This window comes from Cygnus olor, chromosome 5 (assembly GCF_009769625.2).
Source record: "Cygnus olor isolate bCygOlo1 chromosome 5, bCygOlo1.pri.v2, whole genome shotgun sequence".
Lineage (NCBI taxonomy): Eukaryota > Metazoa > Chordata > Aves > Anseriformes > Anatidae > Cygnus > Cygnus olor.
In genome coordinates, this window is record NC_049173.1 from 27,611,457 (window position 1) to 27,639,419 (window position 27,963).

The following is a 27,963-nucleotide window of genomic DNA, read 5'->3' on the forward strand; positions in this document are numbered from 1 at the left end:
TTTAGATGATACATTTATTAAATTAGAATGAAAAAGTTATTGTATTCTAGAGTGCAAGAAACATTCGGACACTGGACCTCGATACAGAGAGAAACAATGTCTTCAGAATTATTACAGCAAAAAAACATCCTCTGTACAGTATTACAGATCAACCAAACAAGCAATAACATTTGTAAGGGGAAAAAACATTCAGTACCATCAGCAGATGCAAACAGCAGTAGAGAAGAAAGCAGCAAGGATCTAGCTAGACAAAAAATGTTCCTATCTTCAGCAAGTTCAGGCTCTTGGCAGTACTCAAACTAGTACTAAAAGCGTTAACTTTTAGCAGATGCCAGTCTCACATCTGGCTTTGGCTCCAAGCTGCTTGAAGCTGTTGAGCAGAAGAGCAGTGTCAAACAGTATTATCCCACTCGCATTTCATCAAAAGCTACAGTCATAATGAGTGACAATTTATCTACATCAAGAAACAGACTTTTGGTTCCAATGCCTTCACTTCACAGACCCCAGAAAAACCAACTACTCCCTGCCTTTTTTGATCTCTCTCCAATTCAAACCTGATGACGAGCAGTTTGACTGAGAGGATATGTATGTGAAAAAGCCAAGCAGGCTCACGAACAGTGTTTTGTTCTGTTTTTAAAGAGTAAAACATCTTGAAATCAGAATTTCAGCTATAATGCTCAATTAAATCAAGACAAATCCCCAGAATATTTAAGTGTAGTTTAACATGCAGAAATCCCTCTACTGGCCATACTGCTCCTACGTGCCCCATCTTCAACTCATACCAACTTCGTTTTGCGTAACAGTTGCATAAAACAAGCCACCAATACCAACAAAAAGAACTAAGAACAGGAGCTACAGCTCGCTCAGAGGCCTGGAACGTTGTACATGAGTAAGTCCAGCTAACATTCTCACTTATCTCTCCTGATTGTTAGAACTGAAAGGTGTTTATTCTCTGCTTGAAATAGAGCTATAGGACGCAGTACAATTTACTAGCCATTAAGTTGAACCATGACTGCTTGCTTTTATAAAAAGCTGTTATAGCAGATCCCAACATTTTAATATAAAAATTTAAATATATACATTTTCCCTGAATTGTTCCATTCCTATCAATTCACGCTGAGTAAGTTAGAGCAAGGGACTCTTCCTGGAGACAGCTAAGCATTATATCTTTACCAAGATTTACCCTCTTGATTAATGATGTCACAAGTCTCTGTGCTATGAAGATAAAGGCCAAACGCCTCCACACCTATTCAACCACAAAATTTACATTGATTGCAGAGAAGGTACAAGACTAGTTTCTTGATGAACACCCGTTTTAGTTTAGAAAAACAAGATGTGGTGACTCTACTACTAAAGCACAAAGAAACTGCAGCCTTGAATCTCATTACTGGAAAGACAATGGTAGGATGTATAAAGACATTTAGGCTCTCAAAGGTAAATTTAAGACCATAAGGGATTTGTAACAAAACGTAAAATTGTACATTATGAAAAGACAGCTTTAAAAGATCAGGAACTGGGATGATTTTTGGTACTATATTTTAAAAGTTTCAGTATCATTTTTAATCATAAAAAAATAAATATTCATACTCTACCATCAGTGCTACCAAAAGACTTCTTAAATGTAAGTTGGGAAAAATCAGCTTTTCAGCAGATATGAAAAAGAATATTTTAAGTGTGGGACACCCAACAAAGTATGGGGAAGAAGAGAATAAGGGTCCCTTTTCCCTATTCCAAACCTGGCTTTAAAGTTCTCATGAATCACTCAAGAGCCTGGATTTCAAATGTACATTCATTCCAACTCTTGAAAATGTAAGAGTATGGCTATCATAGAAAGTATTTGAACACAAACATTAAAAAGATAAAACAGCAACATTGCACATCACTGGAAAAAATAAACTGGTGCATTCTACTTAAAGTGCATTATTTTACCATCTACACAGACACTGCAGAAATTTAACCAACAAGTCTAACTGGTGAGTTCTGTAAGATTCTGCAGTTCCAAGATGAACTGTTATCTGAAAAATTAACACTAATAATAAATACAAGCGACCTCTAACCTCCTCAGAGGATCAGACTAATTCAGATATGTTACATTGTCTCCCACAAAGAATTTATTTTCATCTGCATCAAATCATAATAAACTGGGTTGGACCAGATGACCTCCAGAGGTCCCTTCCAACCTCAGCCATTCTGTGATTAGAGCAACCATAATTAGTAAGTCACTGGGCAACTCATAATGCCATTCAAAGATTCTGAAGCTATTTTTCATGCTTCTGATTTCAAATTACATGAAAAAACGTAATAGTTTTTCCTAATACAATATATAACTTTGCTGAAACATAAAGAAAGAAGCCTTATGATCAGATCATAGTGTTTTTTTTTTTTTTTTTTTTTTTTAAATAAATGACAATACCTTAAGTAGTTCTTTACGGCTTCATTAATTTCCCAGGTACAAAATCTTTCCTTCTGCACTCATCCTTTTGAATAGCCACAGGAACACAGAAGTAGTAGTAGTAAGAGTGCAATTCGCAGTGGGAGTACATTAGGGTTCTGTCCTGTTCTCTGCTACAGCAGTACAGACTAAGTTGAAAAGTTACCTGTTAAGATTTTACAGATACATGACCATACTATATCGCAGGATAAAGCCCCAAAATACACACCAGATAACATACTGCTTTGGTGCTTGATGGCTATATCAAAGATGCTCATTACATATACCAACAGTGTAACCTAAACATTTAGCTTATTAAAAGCAAAAAGCTTCTATCAATCAGAAACAGTTGAATGTATCACAGCAATAACTAACCACCATAGGACAAGGAAAAAGCCTTTCTTTTAATTTCTGGCAGAAACAGGTTGCTTGATTAAACCTAAATACTTTAACAAATTATGTTTAAAAAGCAAACCCTTCAATGGAAAAGCAATTTTTTTTTCAATCTAACGAACAGTAGTAAATCCTGTACTGCATAGAGTTACTTTTTAAGAACAAGTTTTTGAAAAGGGGGAGAGAAAGGAAAAAAAGCAGCATTACTTCCTATCCCCCATTAGAATACAGCCACACAGGGCACAGCTGATAGTGAAGATGCTTCAATGCTGTACTGTAGGACATGCACTAAACTGAGTATATACAGGTAGAGAAAGAAGGTGAAAAGATCCAAATGTCCAAAGAGGAAAGTGGGTATAATCTTTCACATAGGATGCACTAACAAAACTGTTAGGAAATTCTTCCTCTAGCTAAATCCCTGGCTTGGCAAGTAAAAATAAGTGGCATTGAGGGCAGGGAGAATGCAGGAAGTGGGGATCTATGATTCTTCAGCCATCTGAAGCAAGGAGTTGATAGCTGCATTCTTGTTCCCCCTCTGAGCTTCTAACACAGAGCGGATAACTTCTCTGTCCATGTTGGGAAACATGTCCTGGATAGACTTCAGGTCCTCTTCGTTACACAGGTGCTGAGGGTTGACTGCAGGAGGTGGTATTGCCACAGGTATCATGTCTGGATTGCAGACTGCAGGCATCCCTGCACACAGAAAAAAACACAACGCAAGCATGTGAGGAAAATTAATGATTCTGAAGAAGAAAGTGGCTCATCCCTCCCCACTAACCCACCAACTTCAGCATTTATTTTTTTTAATCTACTCTGGAAAAGAGATTGCAAAGACTGTTGCAATCAGAACACATTTTTCTAGAACTGGACCTCTGTCCAAGTTATGTTCCAAAAGCAATATGACAACAGGTACAGCTCAGAATTAGATATAACCTGTATTAAGCAGGTTTATACATGAATCACTAACCAAACCCTAAACATATTTAGGTCCTATGGTGTGATGAACAAGGTATTTTTACTTCAGCATTATACATGACTGGTAAGTAGACATTCAATGAATGCAATCTCTGTTGCATTAAAAAGGAAGTTAGGTCCACTAAGAGACTGGACCATATTCGGAAACAAATCTTAAGCAAATGTTTTTTCCTGGTTAAAGTTCCATCTAGTCCAGCCTGCAAAGTCACAAAGTAGCAAAAAAGAAATCCCTCTTATGCCCATAGGGGTACACACTGTTTTCGCTGTACCTCTGCCAGAGTGCAAAATTCATGTGACGTTTTTAATGGACTTTATTGCTGTGTGAAATTAAAGCACTGTTGGTTTAAAAAGACAGTTTTAGAAAATGGGGTTTTGAATTCTGATTAAAAAGAATTACTAGACAAAAGGCCCTTTTCATCACTTGACAAGTTCTACCACTAATTCAGACTAGATCTGTTGCTGAAAAACTACCACTTGTTTTTATAGAACTGAAACCAAGTAATAGTAGTACATTTAGGTTATTTTCAGAAATTATAAAATCCTCTATTTCACTAAAAGCCAGCCCTGATTATCTTAGTCCCACATTTTTATGCACTACTTCAGTTCTGCCATATTGTTTTTAAAATAGGGCAAGAAGAACTACCTGCATCTAGATGCAAACATGGCACCAATTCATAACTCAGCACAATAAAGTCTTCACATTTGCTCTCTACTCCCTTTCAAACATTTTATCCACTTTTTTTGACCGCTATTCACCTGATATTTTCATGGAGTAGTCCACAGTAATTCAAAGATCTGTATGTGTAGCAATAGTCAAACAAAAAAGCACCAAGTATTTTATTTTTACCACCTATTTTTAATCTTTACACATAATATTATAATGTTAAAGTATGTCACTATGTCCCATTTACTTAGTAACATGAGATTTTTCAGCAACCTACTGCAGTCAAAGAGACTTAGAAAACTAAGAGTTTTTGTTTTGACAAGTTATCTATTAGTCCCCTTCTCTTGATTACATCTTTAAAAATACGATACACCCCACTAACAGCCTCCCTCCATTACACGATCGCTTGCTGCTCATTTTCATTTGTTCAGCAGATTTTCAAAACAGATACTAAACCAGAAAAGAACCTTTACTCCTACCATATGATATCTTAGTATAAGAATCTTTAGCAAATGACATTGTCAACAATGCTGCTGACAACATGACATACAGCGACCACATCATCCTGACCTACACACACACAGACTCACAATTTGCAAGCTATGTGCTTTTCCTACGCAACCATGTCAACTCCTCCTAGAGTTTACCTGAGTGGTTTTTGTTGTTGTTTCTAAATCAAAGACTTCTAATCTTCATAGGTTTTAATTAGCTCATGGTTTATCATGAAAACATTTACCCCAGAACTGTTTCTCAATAAATTTCAGTTTGCTATCCTCCACTCGTCTAGAAGCAAAACTACATCAAGTAATAGATCACATATGACATTTGGTTCCCCCCCAAAAAACATAAAAAACAATACCTGGTAAATGTTATCTTACCTGCATTTTCTTACTGATCATCTTATTAATTACTTGTAAACTCTAGGTTGGATCAGCTAAACACATCTGAATCAACTCTGGTTGACAATACACTGTAATTGAATATAGTTTGACTGTGTATTGCAATTGTGATTTTATTCAACGTACTTTCTTCAGTTTGGACTTCCTTCCTATCCAACTCGATACAGGGGTGCATTACTGAATTGTAAAGTGTCTCCATACTAATCAGTCTTCTCTGACTTAAAAATTCCTCTTGTAATCTTCTCAAGCTTTATTAGAAGTAAAAAAAGGAACCTAGATGCTTTAAGTCTAGGGTACAGGCTGCATCTATTTGAAAAGATTCACACTGGCAACTAAGTACAAGCCCCCTCTCATTCTAATTTTATTACCCATACACTGGAACCACATCTTTGCCCAGCCATATGCATCACACCCCTACAAAGGATATCTATACTTTCTTCCACAACAACCTATGCTTTGGCTCTGGAGCTTCATATGTCGTTTCAGCCATGGTCCCTGGGATTCTGCTTAGCACTATGAGATTGTCTGAACATCTGGCAAATCAGACCGTGGTAGTACCTCAGAGGCAATCCACAAAGTAGTCCTCACCAAAACTATGAATACAACTCTTTACTCAACCACATCCAACAGCATTTCGGGTTTCCTCTTCTGTAGCTTCAACACTCAACTCTCTCCTCACTCTTCCTACAAACAATCTAGACATATACAAAATGTGAACAAAGATGTGTGGCCTCAAAAATAAAGTTGAAAAGTGCCTGAAAGAACAGAGCAATACAAGTTATGCTTTACTTTTAACCTGAGCTTCCTAATTTTCTTCAGTAAGTCATCAGCACGCAAAGATTATCCAACTATCAGCTTGCGTAAGAACTGTCCATAAAAAAGGCCCGTTTAAAGCATTAACCCAAATGAAACATCAAGTTCAATTCTCAACTACCACAGCATCCTATAGCTTACAAATAAAGTTTCAGCGTCTTGTCAAAAAACATGAAGGTCACACGATTTTCTTACTGCTTTTATCAAAAAAATAATTGTGAGGCCAAACATCTGCACAGGCAACCAACTATTTTCAGTCTGAACACTTGAATTTAGAGACAAGATGTCTCCTCAGTATTGATCTACATTAACAATTTTAAAACTCCATTTTCCTCAGCTCTTATATATTAATATAATTATTTAATGTTCTCTACATTCACACTATACAAAAATGTAAGAACCACAGTGATACTTAATAAATATTTACCATGGTAAGTGTTTACTTTTCATGAAGCTCAACATTCAAGCTATGTAATTACCAATTTGAACAGTAGCTTGCCTTTTTCCCCCCCCTTTCTCTATTGTTTTCCCTACCACTGACTAAAAGCATCCATCATTACTGATTTACAAAATAGTAAGCAAGACTTAAACTTAGACACTACATAATTTAACATACATACACAATTATCAGACAACAGTTAAAATAAACTTCAGATTTTTCAATGTTCAGTAAAAAGCTGCCTTACATATTAAACAGCTCATTCCACTAACAGTGGAAGACAAACTAACCCACATTAGCATCCTCTATAAATGGAACCCAATGCTCCTGCATTGCTCTCAGGGACTAAGTTTTATAAATCAGAAGAATGGAGAGCTGTTTTCTAGTTCAGTGAAATGGCAATGGCAAACATGCTGGCATAAGCAATGGCATTCCAATAAATGAAATGAGTATGTACAGCAGCAAGTCAGTTGCTACAAGCAGCGATGAAGCATCAAAGCCTTAACAAGGTAAACTTTTTCCACCTGCACACAAGGCATTACACACTTATTTTGTTGTTCAGTCAAGTACTCCATGTAATAATTCATTATTACTGCCCCATGCACAGATCCTTCCAAAATAAACTCTCAGGAACCTCCTCAGAACAAGTTCTTTAATTTAAAGAAATCAGCACCACTTTTTTTAAATCATATTCAAACATGACTTAATGATACTTGCTTCAGAAAAAACAGTTCTAAAACTAAAAAAAAGATGATGGCATCCATAAAGTGTTTCTTGTTCACAAACTGCCACGTAAAATGAACAGTATGGACCCACAGAATTTTTACAATTCCACTGCTCTGATGAAACTAAATACACGGCAATAGCCACACCAGTTATGTTTACAGCATTCTTCTGAAATTCAGAGCATCAAGAAATGACGTTATATTTCACAAGACATAGTTCTAGAATTTTCTGAACATACTTGATTGAACACCAGTGCCTGTATTGAAGGATGTCACAATATCTTTGCACAATTCAAAGTCAAATGTGTCATAGTAAAGCAAGCCTAACTGAAGAAAATTTGATTTTCTGTAACATAATTCACCTTTAGAGTTCATTCAAAATCATATCAAATGCTTAATTTCACATGAATCTAAAATAGATGTGTATGAAAGATGCATACTGATGAAAAAGTGTTACTGTTTTTTGGGAATAAAAGCTCATTTGAAGAGTAACAGAAGGTAATTGACAGGCTGTCTTGTCAGAATGTTATTGCAGAGCTGAGTTCTTCATTTTCAAGTTTACAAGAAGTCATGACATTACCTCCTTCTCCCAGATCTCTCAGTCGCAGAACAACCGCAAGATTAAAGTTTGTCTTCCAGGAAACCAGTACTGTCACTTAAAATAGCTCACTGGCATCAAACAATTTCAGAAGAATCATCACATCTTATCCATCAACACCATCACCACCTGCTTTAAGCTTTATAGCTTGATGCTGAGTAGAAGACTTTAAGGAATTTCCCACAGATTAGAAGGGCTTTAACAATTTCGAGATGCATTAAGTTATTCTATTGTGACATCCAAGTGGCAGTACCTTGTGATACAGTCTGCTGTAACGTAAATAAAGCTGTCTACATGAATTCATGCAAAGACTCAGGTCAATGAGGATGGGAGTGAAAAAAGAGCTTGGAAACTTACCCAAAGCAAAGTACTCAAGCCCTATAGATAGGTGGAAATGAAGGGACGAGGGAAAAGGAATAAGACACGGGAAAGAAATATTAATCTATTTTTAAAAGAAAATGAACCATTCAGTTTCTAAATGTGAAAGTTGGATAAACTGCGGTAACTGCGTAAAAACTAAATTACCTAATATCAAAAACAAAATGCTGCTAGGGATTCAAGTCCCACAACTAATTTGCTTCAGCACTCTGAGCAAGCTTCTCAGTGTGCTATTTTTATAGAAATAGCAATTAGAGGGAACAGAAAATCAAAATAAGCTAATAGGTGTTTTAGCAAGGTTTATATTTTGTAGTCCAAAAAGGACAACATACATCCATGGCATTCTAACATATCAACACCATCATAAGCTAACACATGAAACCCAATACTGACACCTAAAGGTGTAATTTACATAAAGGTACAAGTTTACCTCAATGGAACTGATATGCTGGACTCTGAACTTTTTTTAAACCTACTTCTTATGCAGGTGTTTTTAAGTCATGTGCAGACATTTCCTATGTATCCCATGGGAAAAAAGAAGAGATTGGAAATACAGGTTCACTGAACCAACTGCGCTCAGCTTACTGCCTTTCACATCCTATCACAGATCAGCTTGGACTGTAAGCAACCAATGCTAAATCCACTAAACTTTAGAAAAGGCAACTGGAAGAGTATAGAGAAAGCCAACTTTTAGAAGATTAAAACAGAAGTTCAGGTTTTCCCAAACCCATCCCAGAGATAACATCCGTGACAACTATAGCTTATAGCAACTAGCATCAGAGTTTTTCATTTTGAAAATTTTAAAAATGAATTAACACCGTACAAAAATATTCCAAGGTCATTTCTGCTTTCACCACAATCTCATCCCTACCATAAAATGTGGGGAAAAGACCAACACATTACTTGTGCTAGCATTTCAAGCCTCATCTGCTTACCACAGTGTTTAACTGCTTGCTGCTACTATTCACCTCCGTTTGTATGATAGAGGGGAGTGTAAGTAAAATCAGTTGCTTTCACTTTAATTAGAAGATTAGTTATCACATATGCTAAGTTCTGAACAGAATATTCTGTTACCTGCAGAAAAAAAAACAGTTTGGCCTTCATGACACAGCTAAATTTGACTTAACACCATCTCACTGTAAAGCTCAATAATTTTGGACAATTTCCACAAATCAGTGTTATACTGTTCTGGATAAGCATTCCAGTCCACCCACTGAATCTATTTTTCATCTTAGACAAGATTTATATTCTGTCTTGCCCACCAACAGAATCCTCTCCATTTCAGATGCAATAGGCTACCTTCAGCACTGCTCTTCCACTTTTCTCAAGGAAACAAATAGAACTTGCTTATTGACTATGCTCATTTAAGTGGACAGGCTGAAAAACGGAACTGAAAAGATGGGAAGGTAAATATATTCCTGTGGAATATACTGATGTCTTACCACTGCCCTTCTTTAAGTAATCAGTCTTAAAAAGAGAGAAATCCCTGTACAATATTCCAAAGAAAGTATATCATGAGTTTCCCCAGAAGATACAGTCAATTCAGCTTGTCATAGGCCAGTTGTTTACACGGATACAAACATCTTCCTGAAAGAGTTTACAGAACCCAGGGGGAACATCTAGTTTAGTACACAGAAAACACTGTGACAATACTTCATGTCTTCCAAGATGTGCTGTCAGTTCCATTTATCATTCAAAATTACCTTTATTAATTTTTGTATTTATATTAAATTTTATAATTATGACTGGGTCATTGGATTAGCGAACAGGCAGAAGCTTTAAAAACTCAGTGCTTTGAGAAATTTTCATGGTGCCCACAGAAATTCTGGAACAGCAAACACAAAGCACAGTAATATTCAAATTTTTTCATCAAAAATACAGAAAATCTAACTAGACCAAGGGTGGATTATAATAAGTTAGTTTGACATTTATGAAATTAAGGAAGTACATTCAAGTTTTCTTTGTTCTGAGAAAAGTTCTAACGGAGCGATGGGACTTCACAATGTTTTAAAAATATAAGTTACAGAATCAGGAAGAATTTTTAATAAAGGTTATCATAACAGTAACTGAAACAAATATGCTGCATCTTTGAAGATGGGAAATACTCCAACATACACATCAATAAGACTGCTACATAAAGGTAACATTCATATGTAACACCTGACCTTTTATCAATCACATGCACTAAACATAAGTTGCTTGTTCACTTGTCCAAGACAATTTAATAAAGTATACCTGAAAACAGTCAAGGTCAACACAAATTTACAGAACACCAAGATACACCACTGTACTTGTTTTTCAACTCTGTGGGTTGAGTTTCAGTTCTACCTCTTCAACTGGATGTCCAGTTTCAGTTATATCTGAAACTGGTCTCTGCTTCATTTTCACTGATCACAGTCTGACTAGCCCAGTAATTTTGCTATGTTAACATTGTTGGTATGATCTGTCAAAGAAATTCTATAGTTCTATTATATTACTATAGGTACCACCCCAGCAATTAATTTTCATTTAACCACACACAAGATACTAAGTTTGAAGTTCACTAACTGTTTCAGTGTATAGGGATGGGATGAAGCTAAAAGTAAAAAGATGCATCATCTAATTCAAACACAGAAATGCTACGCAGAAGTTTGGCTTACCACAACAGAAGCATACTACAGGATACACACACTAATTTATACTATTGGCCAAGAAATTCTTAACTCCTGAGAATTAAACTATAGCAATGAAAACACATTAAATGAAGCATATTGCATGTTTTACATCAGGGAGTAAAGCATATAGCAAAACCTTTCCATGTTTTGCTTTAATTTAACTCTGAAAATGAAACAGGAAGTATTATTCCTTAAGTTACACATCTTCTATTGTGGAAGTTTGCTTTTGAATTTAAACTTCATTCTCCCTAATCAGGGATTGACTCTAGAAGAGAAAAATCTGTTGTGTCAGATCTGTGTCCCATACACTCACTCATTCATATAAATGTATGAAAAGAAACTAAATATGTTGATTACAAGATTGTTTTCCCTAAGAAGTATGTATCCTGCTGAATTCATGTACAAACTGGATCTTTTAAGGGCTCTAAGTAAAATAGAAAAAAACGAACTTTACTTACCTGTTACCTAGGTAAGGCAACCACATGGTTATTTATATACTTTAAGCTTCTCATCTCTGACAGCAAAATTACAAAACCTGAAGTTAACATTTTTCTATACAAGTCCACAACTTAATTTGCACAGACTAAGACAACTGACATCTGCTTTAGCTTGCCTTGACATATTTCCACATCTCAGAGCTCCCTAACATTTCTCATTCAGAATGCTACAGAGCTCATGTGCTGTGTAGCAAGTTTCCAACAGAGTAACTTCAAGGACCACAGAAAGGACCATACCTTCATAGTCTATTTAAGCTGCAGTTCTGACAGCAGAAATCATTTGACACACTTTCTGAAGCCTGAGCAGTTTCTCACCTGAATTGCCAGCATTTAAAAGCACACAATGTATTACAGTGTGGCCTGCCAGATACTTAGATATGCAATGACCAATAAATCTAAATTACATATGCAGAAAGAGTAGCCTTCAAACTACTTGTTCTGACTTTATTGCTATTTTAACCCATTTAGCCAAACTTATGCAGCTCTCTTAAACAAGGTACAAGACTGAAATCAGACCTACACTTAATTCACTTGCTTTTCTCTCAAAAAAAAATACCACGGAAAAATGGGCAAAGTCATTTATAGCTTCCCCTTACATCCTGAAAAACAATAAAAGTTTGGTACTTATCTCTGTAAAACCCTTTATCTGGAAGTTTTAAGAGTCTTCAAGGAAAAAAACATACCTGCTATAGGCACATATCCCACTCCTTGCTGGTATACAGTAGGCATCAGGACCACTGGCTGGGGCTGCATCATCATGGCTGCTGGCAAAGACTTGACAAAAAAAAGCACAACAGATAATAGAACAACTCCAGGGGGAAGGGGGGGGGGCAACATGACCAGAACAGCAATTAAAATGGCATTTGTTAAAAGCTATACTGTGATACTGACTATGAAATACAGACTTTCAATATGACTGTAATAAGGCCTACCTAATCTATAGAAAGCAAATTCTCTAGCAAATTAACTCAACTACAGTCATTTTAATTTACAACTGATTTGAGTGTAAATCAGCATAATCACATCATATCAAACTATCCTTTCACAGCAGCTTGATAAAACCGGCCACTGAAAATTCATTCCTGAAGCAAGTTTTAAAAATGGCTTTATTAGTTTTCTTATTTCACAAGAATAAAGCATATTCTATATTCATCAAATGAAAACTTAAAGCAAAACTGAATTTTATTAAGAGTGATATACTGCTTCTAGAAGCAAATACTAGTTCAAATCAATTTTTGAGGTAAACCAGTACTTCAAATAAAGCATCAGTTCAAGTATATCCCCTTTTACTACCACAATTCCTGTTCACTTTGATCCTGGACGATATTAGCAGGTCAGATTCTCTGTGTAGCACATTCACTTGCAGACAGTTTTAAAGGTTCATAAAAAAATCCTTTATCCTACGGGTGAAGGGAAAAACTGTTTAGCTCTGGGGCCAAATGTGAATCTTGAACAGCACCTGTTTGCTCTTCTGCACTCAGCAGCAACCTGGAACTTCTGATCATGTGCAAGCACAGTAGGAAGTATTCAGGGGTGACCATGCTATCCAACAACTACTTATGCCAAAGATGACAGGCTAGAGAACAGCCCAGAAGCTACTAAATGGATAACAGTAAGTTAATAGTTCAAGACCAAATGAACAAGAATGGAAGTAAAAATTGCAGTCACCAGAAAGACCATTCAAACTTTCCAGAAAGACTTAAGACAGAAGAGTTGTCCTTAGTTCTCCTTTTAAATTGACATGTCTTTCTAAGTATTTAAGGGCAGGAACACAGAAGTTATCTGAATGTTTTAATAATTACAAAACCAAATAAGTATTCATCTACCACCTCACCAACGAAGTACTGCCTTAACTAGTATTTTTGTCTGCTCTTCCCAAAGGTAAGTATAATTATTTTAAACACTAACACATGCACACACAAAAATATAGTAAGATACAATGGAAATACTTCTACTTTAACCTCAAATACCCCCTTCTGTAACCCCTCTTCTTCTCACCCCTAACTTATCTTACCGTGTACGACATCACCAGATTAATCATTCCTTCTTTGTCATCACCCTGCCTTCCACTCAGGCTATACCATTCATCCTCCACATTTCCTTGTTTCAGAGACTCGGGAATTGTAATGTGTGTCCAAGCAATGCGGTCATCCATTGAAAAGGCTCGCTGAAAGGAAAAAAAAATAAATCTGAAGTTGATTCTTGACTACTGATTCTTGATTCTTCAGTTTTATGCTATTATATTTTGGCAGTTTTATAATTACTACTTTTGAAATTATTCTATTATTCTATAAATACCTATTGAAAGAGTAGGTAAGTTACTAAAAGAGTAAGAGTAGGAAATTACTAAAGAGTAGGTGTTTTAACCATCTCCTTTCCAGTTGGGATGAAGGGAGCTTTGTGTTCTTATGAATGATGGATTGCTTTCTTATGGATGACAGATCAATAGCAGGTATTTAACATGTAAAAATTGAAAATCTACAGCACAACACTTTTAGAAGTACAACTTACTAACATCAGCATAGTCTGTGGGAATTTAGTCACATCGTGTCACTCCATGTTACCTTACTGCTATATATCTGTACATGTTATATATAGAATGTCGCAGCACAGACCACCGTGAGGTCTCCTCTCAGTCTCTTCTTCTCTAGGCTGAACAAACCAATTGACCTCAACTGCTCCTCATGTGTCTTCCCCTCCTCTAGATCTACCACTATCTTTGTGGTGCTCCTCTGTACACTCTAATGATTTTATCTCCTTCTGATATTGTGGTGCCCAAACCCACACACCGTGCTCGAGGTGAGGGCCACCCCAGAGCGGAGCGGGACAATCCCTTCCCTCAATCAGCGAGCAGTGCTGTGCCTGATACACCCCAGGGTGCGGTTGGCCTTGTTGGCTGCCAAGGCACTCTGCTGGCTTGTATTCTACTTGCTGCTGACCAGAACCCCCAGATCCCTTTCTGTGGGGCTGCCCTCCAGCCTCCCATACCCCATCTGTACATATAGCTAGGGTTGCCCTGTCCCAGGTGCAGAATCTGGCATTTACTCTTGTTGAACTTCCTATGGTTGGTGATTGCCCAGTGCTCTAGTCTGTCAAGATCTCTCTGCAAGGCCTCTCTACCCTTGAGGGAGTCAGTAGTTCCCCCTAATTTAGTATCATTTGCAAACTTACTTAGTATGCATTTAAGTCAGGTGTCCAGATCATTTCTAAAAACACTGAAGAGAACTGGCCCCAAAATGGAGCCCTGGAGAATCCCACTAGCGACTGGCCACCAGCCTGATGTAACCCCATTTACTAGAACCCTTTTAGTCTGACCCGTCAGCCAATTGTTTGCCCATTGTATTATGTATTTGTCTAGCTCTACGCTGGACATTTTGTCCAGAAGGATACCGTGAGAAACAGCATCAAAACCTTTTTTTTTTCCTTGCCTGAATTGACGTAAAACAAACAACAGATACAGAAATATTTTACATAGTATTTCAAGTCTCCATCTGATTAATCAGCCAGAATGCAGAAGGTTCTACCTGTAAGGCAGAAGGTATGTAAACAGGCCTGTATCTGTAAACGACAATCACTGGTGAGCAGTCAATACACTACTAAGTAAGAATCAGCTCCTGCTTACACTGTTAAAATAGGCTGTGAACTCCAGTGATTCAAGAGCAGATACAAGGACTGATGTGCCACCCCTGTTGCAGCAATGAAACAAACTTCAACCAAGTCATAGCCTCTTAGATTATCTGAGAAAGCACATCTGTGCTAAGTCAAAGTCAATACCCTGAACTGGAACAACTGCGGAGGCGGCACATATTCCCTGCTACCAATAACAACATCTAGCAGAAGAACATACTAGAATTCAAGGTAGTACTACTCTTCTAGGTAACCTTTGTACAAGGTAGGAATTTATTAACACTGTGTTAAGTAAAACACATGCAAGAGCCTATATGCCTACCATACTGGCCTGAATTTCATTCCCAGATCTAAGTTACGTTTCTGCTAATAAATTCCAGTGACTACGCATTATATATATGACTGCTTTATTAGCATTTATGAGCTTGCATATAAGCTCTTCCTGGGTTAGAACAAAAATGAGAAATTTTTGTCTAAACCAGCATTGTATAAACATGCTATTTAATCGGAACATTACAGAATATAAGGCTACAGAGCATTTTGATAGTGAAAAGGAACTTAAAGACACTCCTCAGACTCTTTTGCTTCTCCTTCTTTGCAGGAAGCCCTGCTAATATTCAGCTACCAAGCTGTGACATTCTTGGGGCAGAGCAAAGCCTTATGCATTGCTGATCTTGGGATTCTGAGAAATCTGCATCATTTCCCAGAGAGCACAGCTAAGAACCTTTGCTAACTCAATCCTACCTTCCAAGATCTACCCAAACCTCAGCCCAAACAGGGGATGAAGAAGAGAAAATATACTCATTCTGACCTCATCAAATATCTCTAGGTAAAAAGAATCCACACCCGGGGGAACAGTGCACTGAATAACTTTGTTCCAGCGGGGGTTCTTGGCTCCATTATGTGCTGTGGGGGTTTCATACACAGCATACCCCAGACGTATTCGACAATATGGATCCATGCGGGTCATTCCATAGTTCTTTGCCAATTTTGCCTGAAAGAGAAAAGAACCTTTAAGTGCATAATGTTTACATTAACTAGTGAAGTAATTATTATTACTTCACAAAGAGAATCAGAGGACAAAAAGGACAATAATGAATTGTAATGCCAACGGGGGAGAATCTTTAAGAGAATCTTTAAAAAGAGATTCTCCTTTCAAACTGTCTGCTGTAGAAAACACTTGTGGTGAAGATGTTTAAGTTACTTAATAAAAAACAACAGATGCACAATTATAAGGAAAGAAAAGTTCAATTTTTGCCTTGGTTTCTGCCATCCAATATGCAGTTACAAGCTTCATGTGATAGGTAACCTATCCTCTTCACCTGAAGTACTTTTAAAGGATGAAATACAGAAATACAATAGCTTTGAGAATATCACAAGGTTTTCTTCACAAAATCAATTCAATTCAGGTAAAATCTAGTTATTTATTCTTTTCAGAAATACAAAATAATCTGATGTGTGCAATTGATATTACTTAGTTCAGTGGACAAATTAAGTTCTACGCTACTATAAAGACAGATGCAGTATATAATCATAAGATAGCCAACTTACTTTTGCTGTAACAGAGGAACAGAAAAAAAACAAGTTGATAACAGTCCTAAAGACAACACTGAGTACTGCTGCGTAAGTGCACCAAAGTAGAAATCAAAATTTGACACGTTTCTGGCTTGTATGAAGTAGCCTTTCTTTTTTTCTTTTTTACAGAAAGAGAAGTGACAAAGTGGTGCCTATGTCTCCCACCGGCAGGAGATTTAAGGAGTTCAAACAGTTGAGACTTGCAACAGATTTAGTCACAACAGGTGTAGCTCCATCCTGGAAGGCCCTTTACTCCTTCAGGGTACACACTAGTTCAGTAATTCACATACTAGCACTGGTGAGAAATATCTCACACTGTTTCTTGTAAGTCTGGGTTTTGCAATTAAAGTAGGAAAGTTAGCACCCAAATCATTCTTCTCTCTCGACTCCGAAGTCCAGAGATTAAAAAGATTACCATAAAGTGTTACCAAAAGAAAACAGAGTATTTAAATTACTAGACTGACAGATTACGAGTATATAATCAATTGTGCTTAAATAAACTCATCACTATTTCTGTGTATCTTCAAGAAAAAAAGCTGTACATACCTTCCAAAAAAACATTTTCTGATCTCTCTCCAGTTTATTAGTAGCAGAATCAGTGCATGTACTTAATCAACAGGTATTTAAATAAATACAAAATACTTCAGCCAGCTTTTCGTGCTCCACAGGTTAACTATGCCATGGTGAGTCTCCTATCCAGAGTACCACATGCCTTAATATGCAGCCAAGATTGCTGCAGCAATCTTGCATAAATTCCCAGGCAGGCACAGACAGTTTTGGGACACCATACAATCTGCCATTAGTGAAGCCATGTTGGCTGTCACCAATCACCTCCTTACTTTCCACATGCCTTAGCATAGTTTCCAGGAGGATCTACTCCATGATCTCTCCAGACACAGAGGTGAGACTGACTAGCTGTTGGCTGCTTGGGTTTTTCTTGCATAGGTTGTGACGGAAGAAACTGACCACTGAAAGATACAGATAGAAAGGAAGGAATGATACCTCTTTTCCTGTGAGATCCTGTGGTTTTCCTCCCCAGTAAGGACCTCACCTCACCATTAAAGCTCTAACCATACCCACTATACCAGTCTTCATGCTAAAATTTGAGGCTAAACATATCTTTGGTATACTTTTCAAAAATGACATGAAAACAGCACTTGTAAATAGATGAGGCGTGTTAAGTTCACGTGAGGGACATCTGGTATGCTAATGTAGATATTACAGAATTGTATTAAGATGGAACATTTGTAAAAACTGAAATCTTATAATGAAGGCAGCAATAAAGTACTGCCAAGAGATCAGAAGAGGGATAACTACGGAAAAGAGGAAGCAGAAAATAAAAAGCCAGGACTATACTCATAATTAATAAGGAAACCTGCATGAAGTACTGGAAAAAAAGCAGCAAAAGATCTTAAAGAAAGCAGGGATGGAACAATGCCGCCACTTAAGGAAAAATACGTAAGCCAACTGCAATTTCCTACAATAGACTCAAAATTGCTAATGTCTTCCAACACTCAGTGTTTCTACAGGAAGTCTTCTTAAGTGAAGTTCTTAGAAAAAAATCTGTTCACTGTAAGAAAAACATTAATTTTATTATCTGCTATAATAACAAGCTTTATAGGAAATTGCTGTGCCATGCATGACACAGATAAGAAAAAAATTGAAAAAGCACTGACATACAGAAACATGAAGATAGAAAAAATGGTAAGAACTCACTTCCTATACAAAAGTAATTTAGTAACTCAAATTCCAACAGTCTTTTATGGCCACTGACAGAAAAGGATTAAAGTTTGTTTCACAAAGATGGTATGATTTTTACCTGTACCACAGTAATGCTGAGTCTGCCTACTGTACCCATTGGTCCTCCATACTGTAGCTGTTGAGCTGCTTGGGCATCCAGTTGGATTTGCTGTTGCTGCTGGGTTGGAGTAATGCGAAGAAAGTCTTGAGGAAGCTCACCAACATATACCTTAAAAAAGAAAAAAAACATCTTTAAACTTGTCTTCCACTTTCATAATGAACAATGGGAAAGAACGAAAAAAATATCAAAAGCAGAGCAAAAACATTCAGCAGCATTTTACTCTGTTTTGACAGCATAAACAAAGAACTAGTTAAATGACAGAACTGCCAACTCACATGACAAATGTACTCATGCTCTCTTTCAAAAATACTAATTTCCAATATAAGCCTCTGGAAAAAAAAGAGTTGAATATACAGAACCCAGGCTGCTCTACAGCTAGCCATTTAACTAGTCCACACAAAGGTCAGATCTACCAAGTCTTACATCCCATTCACAAATTACATCCGATGCCACCCAGTTCTTTCACTTATCCATCGCTTGCTCTAGCTGATCAGTCCTGTGACAAGATGGTACTTGACACTCCTTCAGTATGAAAGAGCACTGAAATAGAGGTGATAAAGTCCAATATGCTTTCATTACCATTAATGCAAGCTACTGCTCAATGAAGTTTCCAGTATTTTTACACACACCCACAGCAGATGCAATTGCTGCATAAATCTTTCCAAAATACATGGCGCAACGCACTATTTGAAAGGGTCATCTTCACACTCATCCTCAAGACAGATCACAAAGACAACATTTCCTATAAATCAAATCCTTTAACAGAAAGATGTCCTAATCCTCTTCAAACGTTACACGCAGCCTGCAACTAACTTTGTCAATTTTGGGGATAGAATCCCACCATACTCAAAATAACGCAGGAATTCCAAATTTGGCTTACCACAGAAATGCACAATGATGAAAAATCTTAAGTAGAAGAGTTTGAGGGGAACTCTGTCACACGTGGTAATGTGAATCAACAGTCACCATTTAATTTATGTAATGTTTATGGTATAAGAAAGATAAGTTTCTACCTGTTACTTGTCAATTCAACAACTCTGCTTGTTTCTAGGTTTTAAATGCTCAGTGAACACTGCCACCAATACACTCAGATGGATCACCACACTAAAATAGAGAGTATAATGTAATAAGCAGCATAGAAAACTCATAATTAAGCTCACTTCTGTTGTCTCTAGAGATGTTTATATATTTAATACATAACTGTCCACTGCATCAAGACAAAAGAAAGTGTAATCTCTTATGTTACTATCCCAGACAAGATTACTCAATTGCGTATCTGGCAAACGCATGCCCACAGAACAACATACTTTAGGAAGTTAAAAGGCCCTGAGGACATAGCTTCTGAAGATTAGACAGCGCTTGCATGCCGGGATTGCATCTTTGAGATAGCAACAGTCATATGAAATGCAATTTGGCAAGAGACACCATTTCTGCTCAAGAGCCTCAGGGATCCTGGCAACAGTAGGTGTTACATGCCAGAAAGAAAGTTATCAAAGCAGCCAAGGAAGAATACTGAATGCCTGCTGCCAGGCTATTAACGAGGGAGGGAAGAGAATCAGTTTTGCTTACCCATGTCTTAAAATCTTACAATGAAAAGCAATTGTTACAGAAGGTGTACATTTTAAAGGGAACTTTAAAAATAGTTAATTGACAGTATACATTAAGAACACTGATTTAGAAGTGAATGCTTTGCTCATGTTTATTAGACTCCTACTTTGTTAAAACAACAAATTCCTTTTTCATGGAGCACCACTTCGCTGAAGGCATTACCTAGGCATTGTGGCAGTGCTGAAAATAGCTCTCAAAGGAGAGAACAGAGAACTACAAAAAATATTCCTTACAGAGAGTATGCACCTCATACGTTATCTTGTCACAACCACGCAAGTTTGACATTTGGATTCCTCATAATAGCTTGCTTCCTGAAGAAAATAACTCCATAAATAAATTAAAAGCTATTAAATAAGCTATTTGCAGAAGACTTTATTGGTTATTTAGTAGCACTCTAATAGTATTATCAACCAGTATGTAAACTAATGATCCTCAGCTGATAGCTGAGCTTTCATCAGCCTTTCCAGTCTTTAATATGTTTACCCATAAAATATTTTTATTCACCAATCAAACATTTGCTTTATTGATGCTTGAGTAATGACTATCATGATAAAAACAGGCTAACACTGATTTCTAGGACATTCCACCATCATTAAACAGGATACAAATGAATGCCACAGTATATATATGAGGCCTCATTTGCTACATAGTCTAAAATTCTGGTAGCCGACCTGGAAGACAATAATTTGGACTGAATCGGGCACACAAACAATCCTTCCCGGATAGCCAAATAAATTGAATGCTTTAAGAAATCAAGCCAGAAGAGCATAAGTTACTTCTACCAAGACAGCAACCAGTAGCTTAAATTTTAAGAAGTGTGGGGGGAAACGGGTAGAAAGAGGGAGAAGACTGAGCTAAAATACCATGCTAATCTTGAAAGAAAGCTTATTTAAGTTAGGTTGGAAATATGACAGGTCCTGTAGCAGCCTTCTTATTAGAATATACATTATTTAAAAAAAAAACACCACTATTTTAAAGGAAAACATAGTCCATTTAGGAAAGATTTGAAACAGTACCAGAATTAGAAAGGCAGTGAATGGCATTTGCAACATAGCAGGTCCCCTCCAATCCTCAACAACATCCAGAAAGTTTCAAATCTGGAATTTTTAGCATCTTTAAAAACATGCATCATAAAGATTTCCTCTAGCCAGAAGTGGTGGCTGCAGCTCTGGAACTACACTGCCATATGTTCTGGCTGCCTCTGCCAGCTTCTCAGAAAACAGGATAGCATATTTTATTTGGTACAACTGTCTTAACGTGGACATTGGAAAACTTCATTCATTCATGATGGTCAGACAAGTGAAAAACACTATAACTTTTTATTATTAAGGTCACCCAGATACTGCTCCAAAGTTAAACATATAAACCAGTCTCCGCACTGAGGTCCAAAAGAGACAAGACAAAATCTGTAAGGGAGACCAAAGCTTTCTCACAGCATCTAAGCTGCTGTTAGGCCATTCAGCTATCTCACACAAAGCTACACTCTTACCCTAAAACTGTAGAACAGACATAGCCAGAAACTGAAAACCAATAGTGTAATTAAATTCTTAAAAGATCTGAATGGCAAACCCCTCAAGAGAAATAGTGGGGAACAGGAGATGTATACACTCCCATCTTAAATTCTCAGCTCTGAGTGAGATCTGGTACAGAAGTCCCAGTGCTACATTCCATAAGCACCCAGCAGAGATGCTCATGGAGGAAAATACATTAATCAGTAAGTTCTCATGCTGGTTATCAGTTGATTCCATATAGATGGAGACAAACCAATAGTGTACAATCTTTATCTGTAGAGAAAACAGAAATTTTTCCCCTTCAAAGTATTTAGAAGTAATTGCCACCTCCAAATCCCAATCAAAAATAGTTGTATAACCTGAATTCGACCACAGTTTATTTTTAAAGCAAGGCAGACATCAGAGACAAGCTTGTATCCTGCTCGATATCCCATTTAAAAACACACACACTTCCCTCTACTATTGTAACATTTAAAGAAGAATGTGAAATTCAACTCCACGCTACCATCAATTGCAGAACAAAACGTTCCAATCTGAATTGTACTAGCTTGAAAAGTGAATCAAGACAAATATGACAGCATCATGACAAAACTACAATTCTGAAGACAGACATTTAGCAGGCCTTCATAAAAATAAGCCTACCTAGTAATCACTTCTTAATAAGCTTCACTGACAGCATTACTATCAAAAATGAGTTATCTAGACAAAAATATTGCCCCTTCTGTCCACTAAAGCCATGTAACCTCTTGTTTTGAGGATCTTTAGAGTGAAATGTTGCAGGTGAAAAAACCCATCTCAACCCACTCCTTCAAACCGAATGCAGCGTGGTGCTCCACAGCTGTCCAGCCTAACACAGGACTGGGCAGTCAGTTTCATCCTCCTGTTCCTTCTCACTCTCATTTCTCATGCAAGATTAGGTGGTGCCAATGCCACTGTTAAGTAAGCTACCACATAGGGCTGAACAAAAGAAAATGCAATAAGGGTTGGAGGTAAAGGAAAGAGGAGGGGAAGTCATCAGGCACCTTACCTGACTCTCTAACTGATGATGCAATTTCCTCCATAATGGAGGGAAAGGCAACATGGCCCAAGGACAAGCACAAATGCTCTGACTTTGGGAACCACGATACCTTTGGAGAAATGTAATTAAGGTTTCTACACTTGCAAATAACACCAGAAGTTCTGATAGTAGGTTTCAGAGAAGTTTCATGCTAAAGAGCTATAAAACACCTTAACTACTCAAAAAAGTTCTACACGTTTATCTTTAAATGGTTTCACTGTTTTTAAGAAAGAAGAACCACCGACTGAATAAGAGAATTTTGAACTATTCTACGTTTTGCATGCTGAAGAAAAAAACTGGGACCAGATTGGATGCATCCAAAGGTGCTGAAAGAGCTAGCTGATGCTATTTTTCAAGGCTGCTCTCTATCATTTTTGAAAGGTCATGGAGATTAGAAGTTGTCCCCCATAACCGTAGAAAGACAAATGTCGCACCCATCTTTGAAAAGGGCAGAAAGGATGATGTGTGAAACAACATGCAAGTCAGTTTCACTCCAGTTGCCAGGAAATTCACAGAGCAAGGAGTCCTTCTGAGAGCTATGTCCAGGCTCATGAAAGAGGGTACAAGGAATAGTCAACATTTACCAGGGGTACAAAATGCCTAATTGAAACTGACCGCTTTCTATGATAAAATTAGTAGACCTGTGAATAAGTAGAGAACAGTAGGTTTGTTTACCTTGATTTTCACAAAAGGCTTTCAAAAAGGTCACCGACCACATCTCAGTATCAAAGCTCAGTTATTACAATCCACATGTGGGTTGACCACTGGACAGAGGAAAAACTGCCCAGATTACAGAGCTCAGGAGTTGAAGTTCAGTGGTCAATGACACTGGAAGTGGGTTAAAAGCAAAGTTTCTCAGAGGTGTGTACCTAACAGGCATGGGTCTGAGACCTAACACGTGTGCCTCATGTTTTTATTTTTTCTTTTCAGTGACCAGAGATGAGGACAGGGTATACGTTCATCAGTCTTTGAGGATGATGTTAAATTTGGAGGAGAATGGTGGTATGTTTGAAGACATAGCCAACAACCACAGTGTCTGAGAGATACACTGGCCGGAAACTCATGAAATTCAACAACAAGCATAAAGTCCTGTACTTTGGACAGGAAAATCCCTGGCACTGGTACAGCCTAAAGAACAACTGGCAGGGCAGCAGGGGGAAATCCATGGAAGTGCAAAGTGAAAGGTGAATGAGCAGTGCATTCCCAGAACAAAACCAAGCAGCATACTACACTGCATCAACAGAAGTCTAGCCAGTAAACTGTGAAAAGCAGTTGTTTCCCTTTATTCACAACTGGTTAGAGCACATCTGGAATAGTGCATCCAGTTTGGGCCCACAGAAAGGGCTGTAGCACAGGACTTGTGAGGAAAGGCAGACCATTTGTCTAGAGCAGAGGAATCTTCAGATCTACCTCTTAGGAGCTTTCCAGTAACTATGAGGAGCTGAGAAAACGGAGCCAGGTTCTCTTTGTAGATACAGGGCAAGAAGAGAGAATTCAGTTGTCCAACTGGAACAGGGGAAGTTTTGGGGGTGAGGGGGAGATGCAGGGACAGCCACAGGTAGGAGCAAATTTCACTTTCTATTTTTTTCAACAAAATTACCAGACATTTCTTACCTCATTATCACGATCCTTTCTTTTTAACTGAAAGACTCATCTACTTACTTACTTCCTTTGCTTCCATATGTTTACCTGTAAGCACTTTACGAGTCTACAGTCATCACCTTGACAGTATTTTTCCCTTTCTGCCAAGTATACCAACTATATTTAGTCCTGACTGAGCATTTTGCCACAAGCTATTGCTACTGGCTTTTCCCAGCGCATCTAAATTTGTCCAGGACATTAACATTGAAAGATCTGCAAAATACATTCCACAGAGCAAAAGTACTGCCATTAACAAAGAAAAAGACTGATGCGGTTTCAGGGAAGAAGAAATTTGCAAAATGGGAATCTTTTGTGATTTGAAGGCTAAGTATGGCAGGAACTGTCATATTCAAACGAGAGTTACAAAGCGAAGATAAAATTAACGTCTACAGACATCTCAAATTCAAGAAGTGTTTACTGCATTCTTGAGCTATATTTCAAAACAAAACCAAGTAAAATTAGAGATGACAAGGCTTATGTAGTTAAATTGCAGTATTAGAACAAGAAAAGAGGTAATCGCACATACAAGCTGCTCATTAGAAAATTTCCAATCATGAAAGCAGTGATTATTAGGGAAACCGTAGGAGCAGAAATCTACGTATCCTAGCTTGGCACTTGATCTAAATTTTGGAGGATCTGGCACTTGCCAGCATTATGAATAATCAGAGTCATCCATTTTGGCTGTGCTAGGCTAGCTGACATATCACAAATACGAGGTCTTGATGTCTCAGACCTGAGACTCAACCTAAAGCCTGACCAGACTGTTTAGCAATATCCCTCACCTGGAAAAGGTATCATTTAGCAGCCGTTCTGTATTCAGCTGTAGTTTAGATTTCAAAAGCTGTTTTGTTCTCAAGAATACCACACAACATGAATTCATACTAATCTCCTATCACTGTGACCATAAATCTATATTCTAGCAGAGTATCTACCATTAGCAGACAGAATTCCAGTTCTCTTTCATCTAAAAAACTCAAGGTCAATCAGAATTTTTAATTCCTCATCAAAGAGGCATAGTCACACAAACTAGAAAGCATAGGTATAAAAACAAGATTGGCAATGGTATAGCAGCATACTTTGTTTTCTTATCTGCATGGAACTAGAACAACCTTGAATATTTTCTTGCCTGTTCAAACTGAAAGAGACATGAGAACTGCTCTCTGCAGCACTGAAGAAAAAGTGTTTCTCTATCCTTTAGCACCATTTAGTGGCTATTCATCTGTAATGCAGTTGTATACATAGAAACAAGCAGAATTCTATCTTCTGCTCTAGAGAAAATTAAGAAAGGTGTGTTACGTACTGGATCAGCATTCTCATCTGTGAATGGGAGTTTTTCAATACTGTATAATATAATCGTTCATTTGAAATCATTCAAATCTCTGAAGTGCTTAAGACAAAGAAGAAAAGCATGCACAATGTGTGGAGTACATGAGAAAAAAAAAGAGAAAGCCAACGCTGTACAAGATAAACCCACATACACCTTTCTACCTGTCAGGTCTAAATCAATTCTAAGTAACAAAATACTGCCAAGAGATTCTATAGGACTACCTGCGTAATTGTAAGACACGACATCCAGTATAACATCCTAGATGTTGAGATGCGGTTCCTTTAAAACACTTAATAAAACCAAAGAAATTATGATCTTCAAACTGTGAGATTATAGTTAAGTCCAAGAAAGTTCTCACTAAAACCTTCTCAACCCAAGAGGATTTCAACAAACTAAAACAAGCAGAGATTAAAGTACTCTGCTGAATATCAACAAGGTGTTTAGCACCTCGTGCAAGTAAAACTTCTCTTGGAAAGAAATGCCTCTCCATTTCAGCGAGCACCTGCACAGTATCACCTCTCAGCAGGTCAGGACTGCAGCCAGGCCCTTTGTCCAGCTTCAGCCACATCACCACTGTTTGTTACCAGTCCCTGTGAATCCTCTTCAAGCACCAGTTCCCTTCCATCTCCCCAGCCATTTCCAAACATCAGCTAAGGGATACCTAGAAATAAACTCTGTTATGTCACTTGTCTCTATATTTAATAAAATCTGTCACATATTGAAAGAATAGTATTTGGTTTAATCAAGCAATAAACTCACAAACACCAAGCCTCTGAGGATAGACACTACCTAATTTATCAGCTGTTATCTTTTCACAATATCATCAAGAGATAGCAGAAGTCTTAATTCACGCTTTCTACCGTAATTCCTCATTGAAAACTTTTATCCCAACAACAGAACTATGATTAAAAACAATTGAAAAAGGAATCCTTTCTTAAAGATCTGACAAGTAAGGCATTTTAATGAATTAAATTGAGGATCAAATAGCATTACTACCATAAGATAATAACATACAGAAATTCAGCTTTTCAAGATTAGTAATTTAATAATTCAGTCCTCTGGTCTCTCAGGAAAGCAAAGCAAAGAAAGCAGCTGTTTGAAAGAAATGAAGACCAGAAATGTAAATTAATTAAGAAAAAAAAATCTTACTTCACCTGCAGAGCAACATCATACTGCCCATTACTACCAGACCCTTCCAGAGAGAAACAACGCATATGTAGAAAGATGTTATACCACCAAACTTACACACCACACCACAAAACATCCTAGCATAAGGGAAGATGATTCCAGAGCGCCGCCATGCAATTAAACATTCCCCATTAACCCTGAGCACGAGCTCCCAAGACTGTTAAGACTGTTAGACCGGACTGTTCAGTTGCTTTCCCCCCGCGACTGCACACCACCACCGGGCGCCCCTTTCAGCACGTTTCACCCCACAGCTTTCACAGACGGCTGCCTGAGCCTGCCCAGCCCGAAAGCAGAGAGCCCCCCCGAACCCCCCCCGCTCCCGCAGCCTCTCCGCCGGGCAGGGCGCACGGCGGCGGCCGGGAGAAGGCCGGGGGGCTCCTCTCTGCCCTCCGCCGGGGGCTCGGGAAGGTAAGGCGCCGGGGCAGGCCCCGGGCGGCACTCACCGGGCCCCGCTGGGTGCTGACGGTGGTGGCCATAGCACCTCCCCCAGGCCCGGGCCCGGCCGTTACGGCTCCAACGGCCCCAGCGCGAGGCGCCCGCGTCACCTGACCGAGCCCCGCCCCTTCTGGCCCTTTCCAGAGCAGCCCCGCGCGCATGCGCACAAAACAAAGCCACCGGCCGGGTTGGAAGGAACGCAACGCCCCAGCCTCGTGTACGCATGCGCTCGCTCAGCGGCAGGGAAGGGAGGGGGAAGAGGAGCCGGCCGCGCGCATGCGCACTTCGGCGCTGCGGCCTCCGCAGCGCGGCGCGCCGCCGGCCGCCATTTGGGGGCGCCGCGGAGCTGGGGACGGGGCCTCGCGGCCGCCATTTTGTGGGCGCAGGCGCCGCGGCCACCGGCTTTGTGGCTGTCGGGGCGCCCTGAGGGAAGATATCCGCTCCCACGGCGTGCCTCTGACTTCTGTCGGAGTACTCCCGGCCGTTTGTGTGCAAGAAGGCAGCTTTATTTTTTTTTTTATTATTATTTTGTTTTAAACCTCAGTCATCGTCTGGAGAGCTGCCCCAGCTTTAATGGCTTTTCCTCAGCCGAGGATTTGACCTCCTTTGGCTCTCTGCGTGTGATCGCGGTTCTTTCCAGAAGAACAAAAGTGGCTTTAATATTCAT

The 27,963-nt window shown here is 38.4% G+C and overlaps 1 protein-coding gene across 2 annotated transcripts; it reads right to left on the bottom strand.

Moving 5' to 3' along the window:
- Positions 1-27,522, bottom strand: LOC121071800 (toll interacting protein). Of its 2 annotated transcripts, XM_040560552.1 has the most exons (7): positions 27,305-27,460; positions 18,488-18,637; positions 15,905-16,087; positions 13,481-13,633; positions 12,150-12,240; positions 8,295-8,315; positions 1-3,517 (listed from the first exon to the last, which is right to left on the bottom strand). In XM_040560552.1, exons 1-7 carry the CDS (start codon positions 27,455-27,457, stop codon positions 3,303-3,305), a joined length of 966 nt encoding a protein of 321 aa, XP_040416486.1. In that variant the 5' UTR covers positions 27,458-27,460; the 3' UTR covers positions 1-3,302. The 2 variants fall into 2 exon arrangements, with proteins under 2 accessions (XP_040416486.1, XP_040416487.1); XM_040560553.1 differs by lacking the exon at positions 8,295-8,315 and having other exon boundaries at positions 27,305-27,522.
- Between the last annotated feature and the right edge of the window lie 441 nt (positions 27,523-27,963).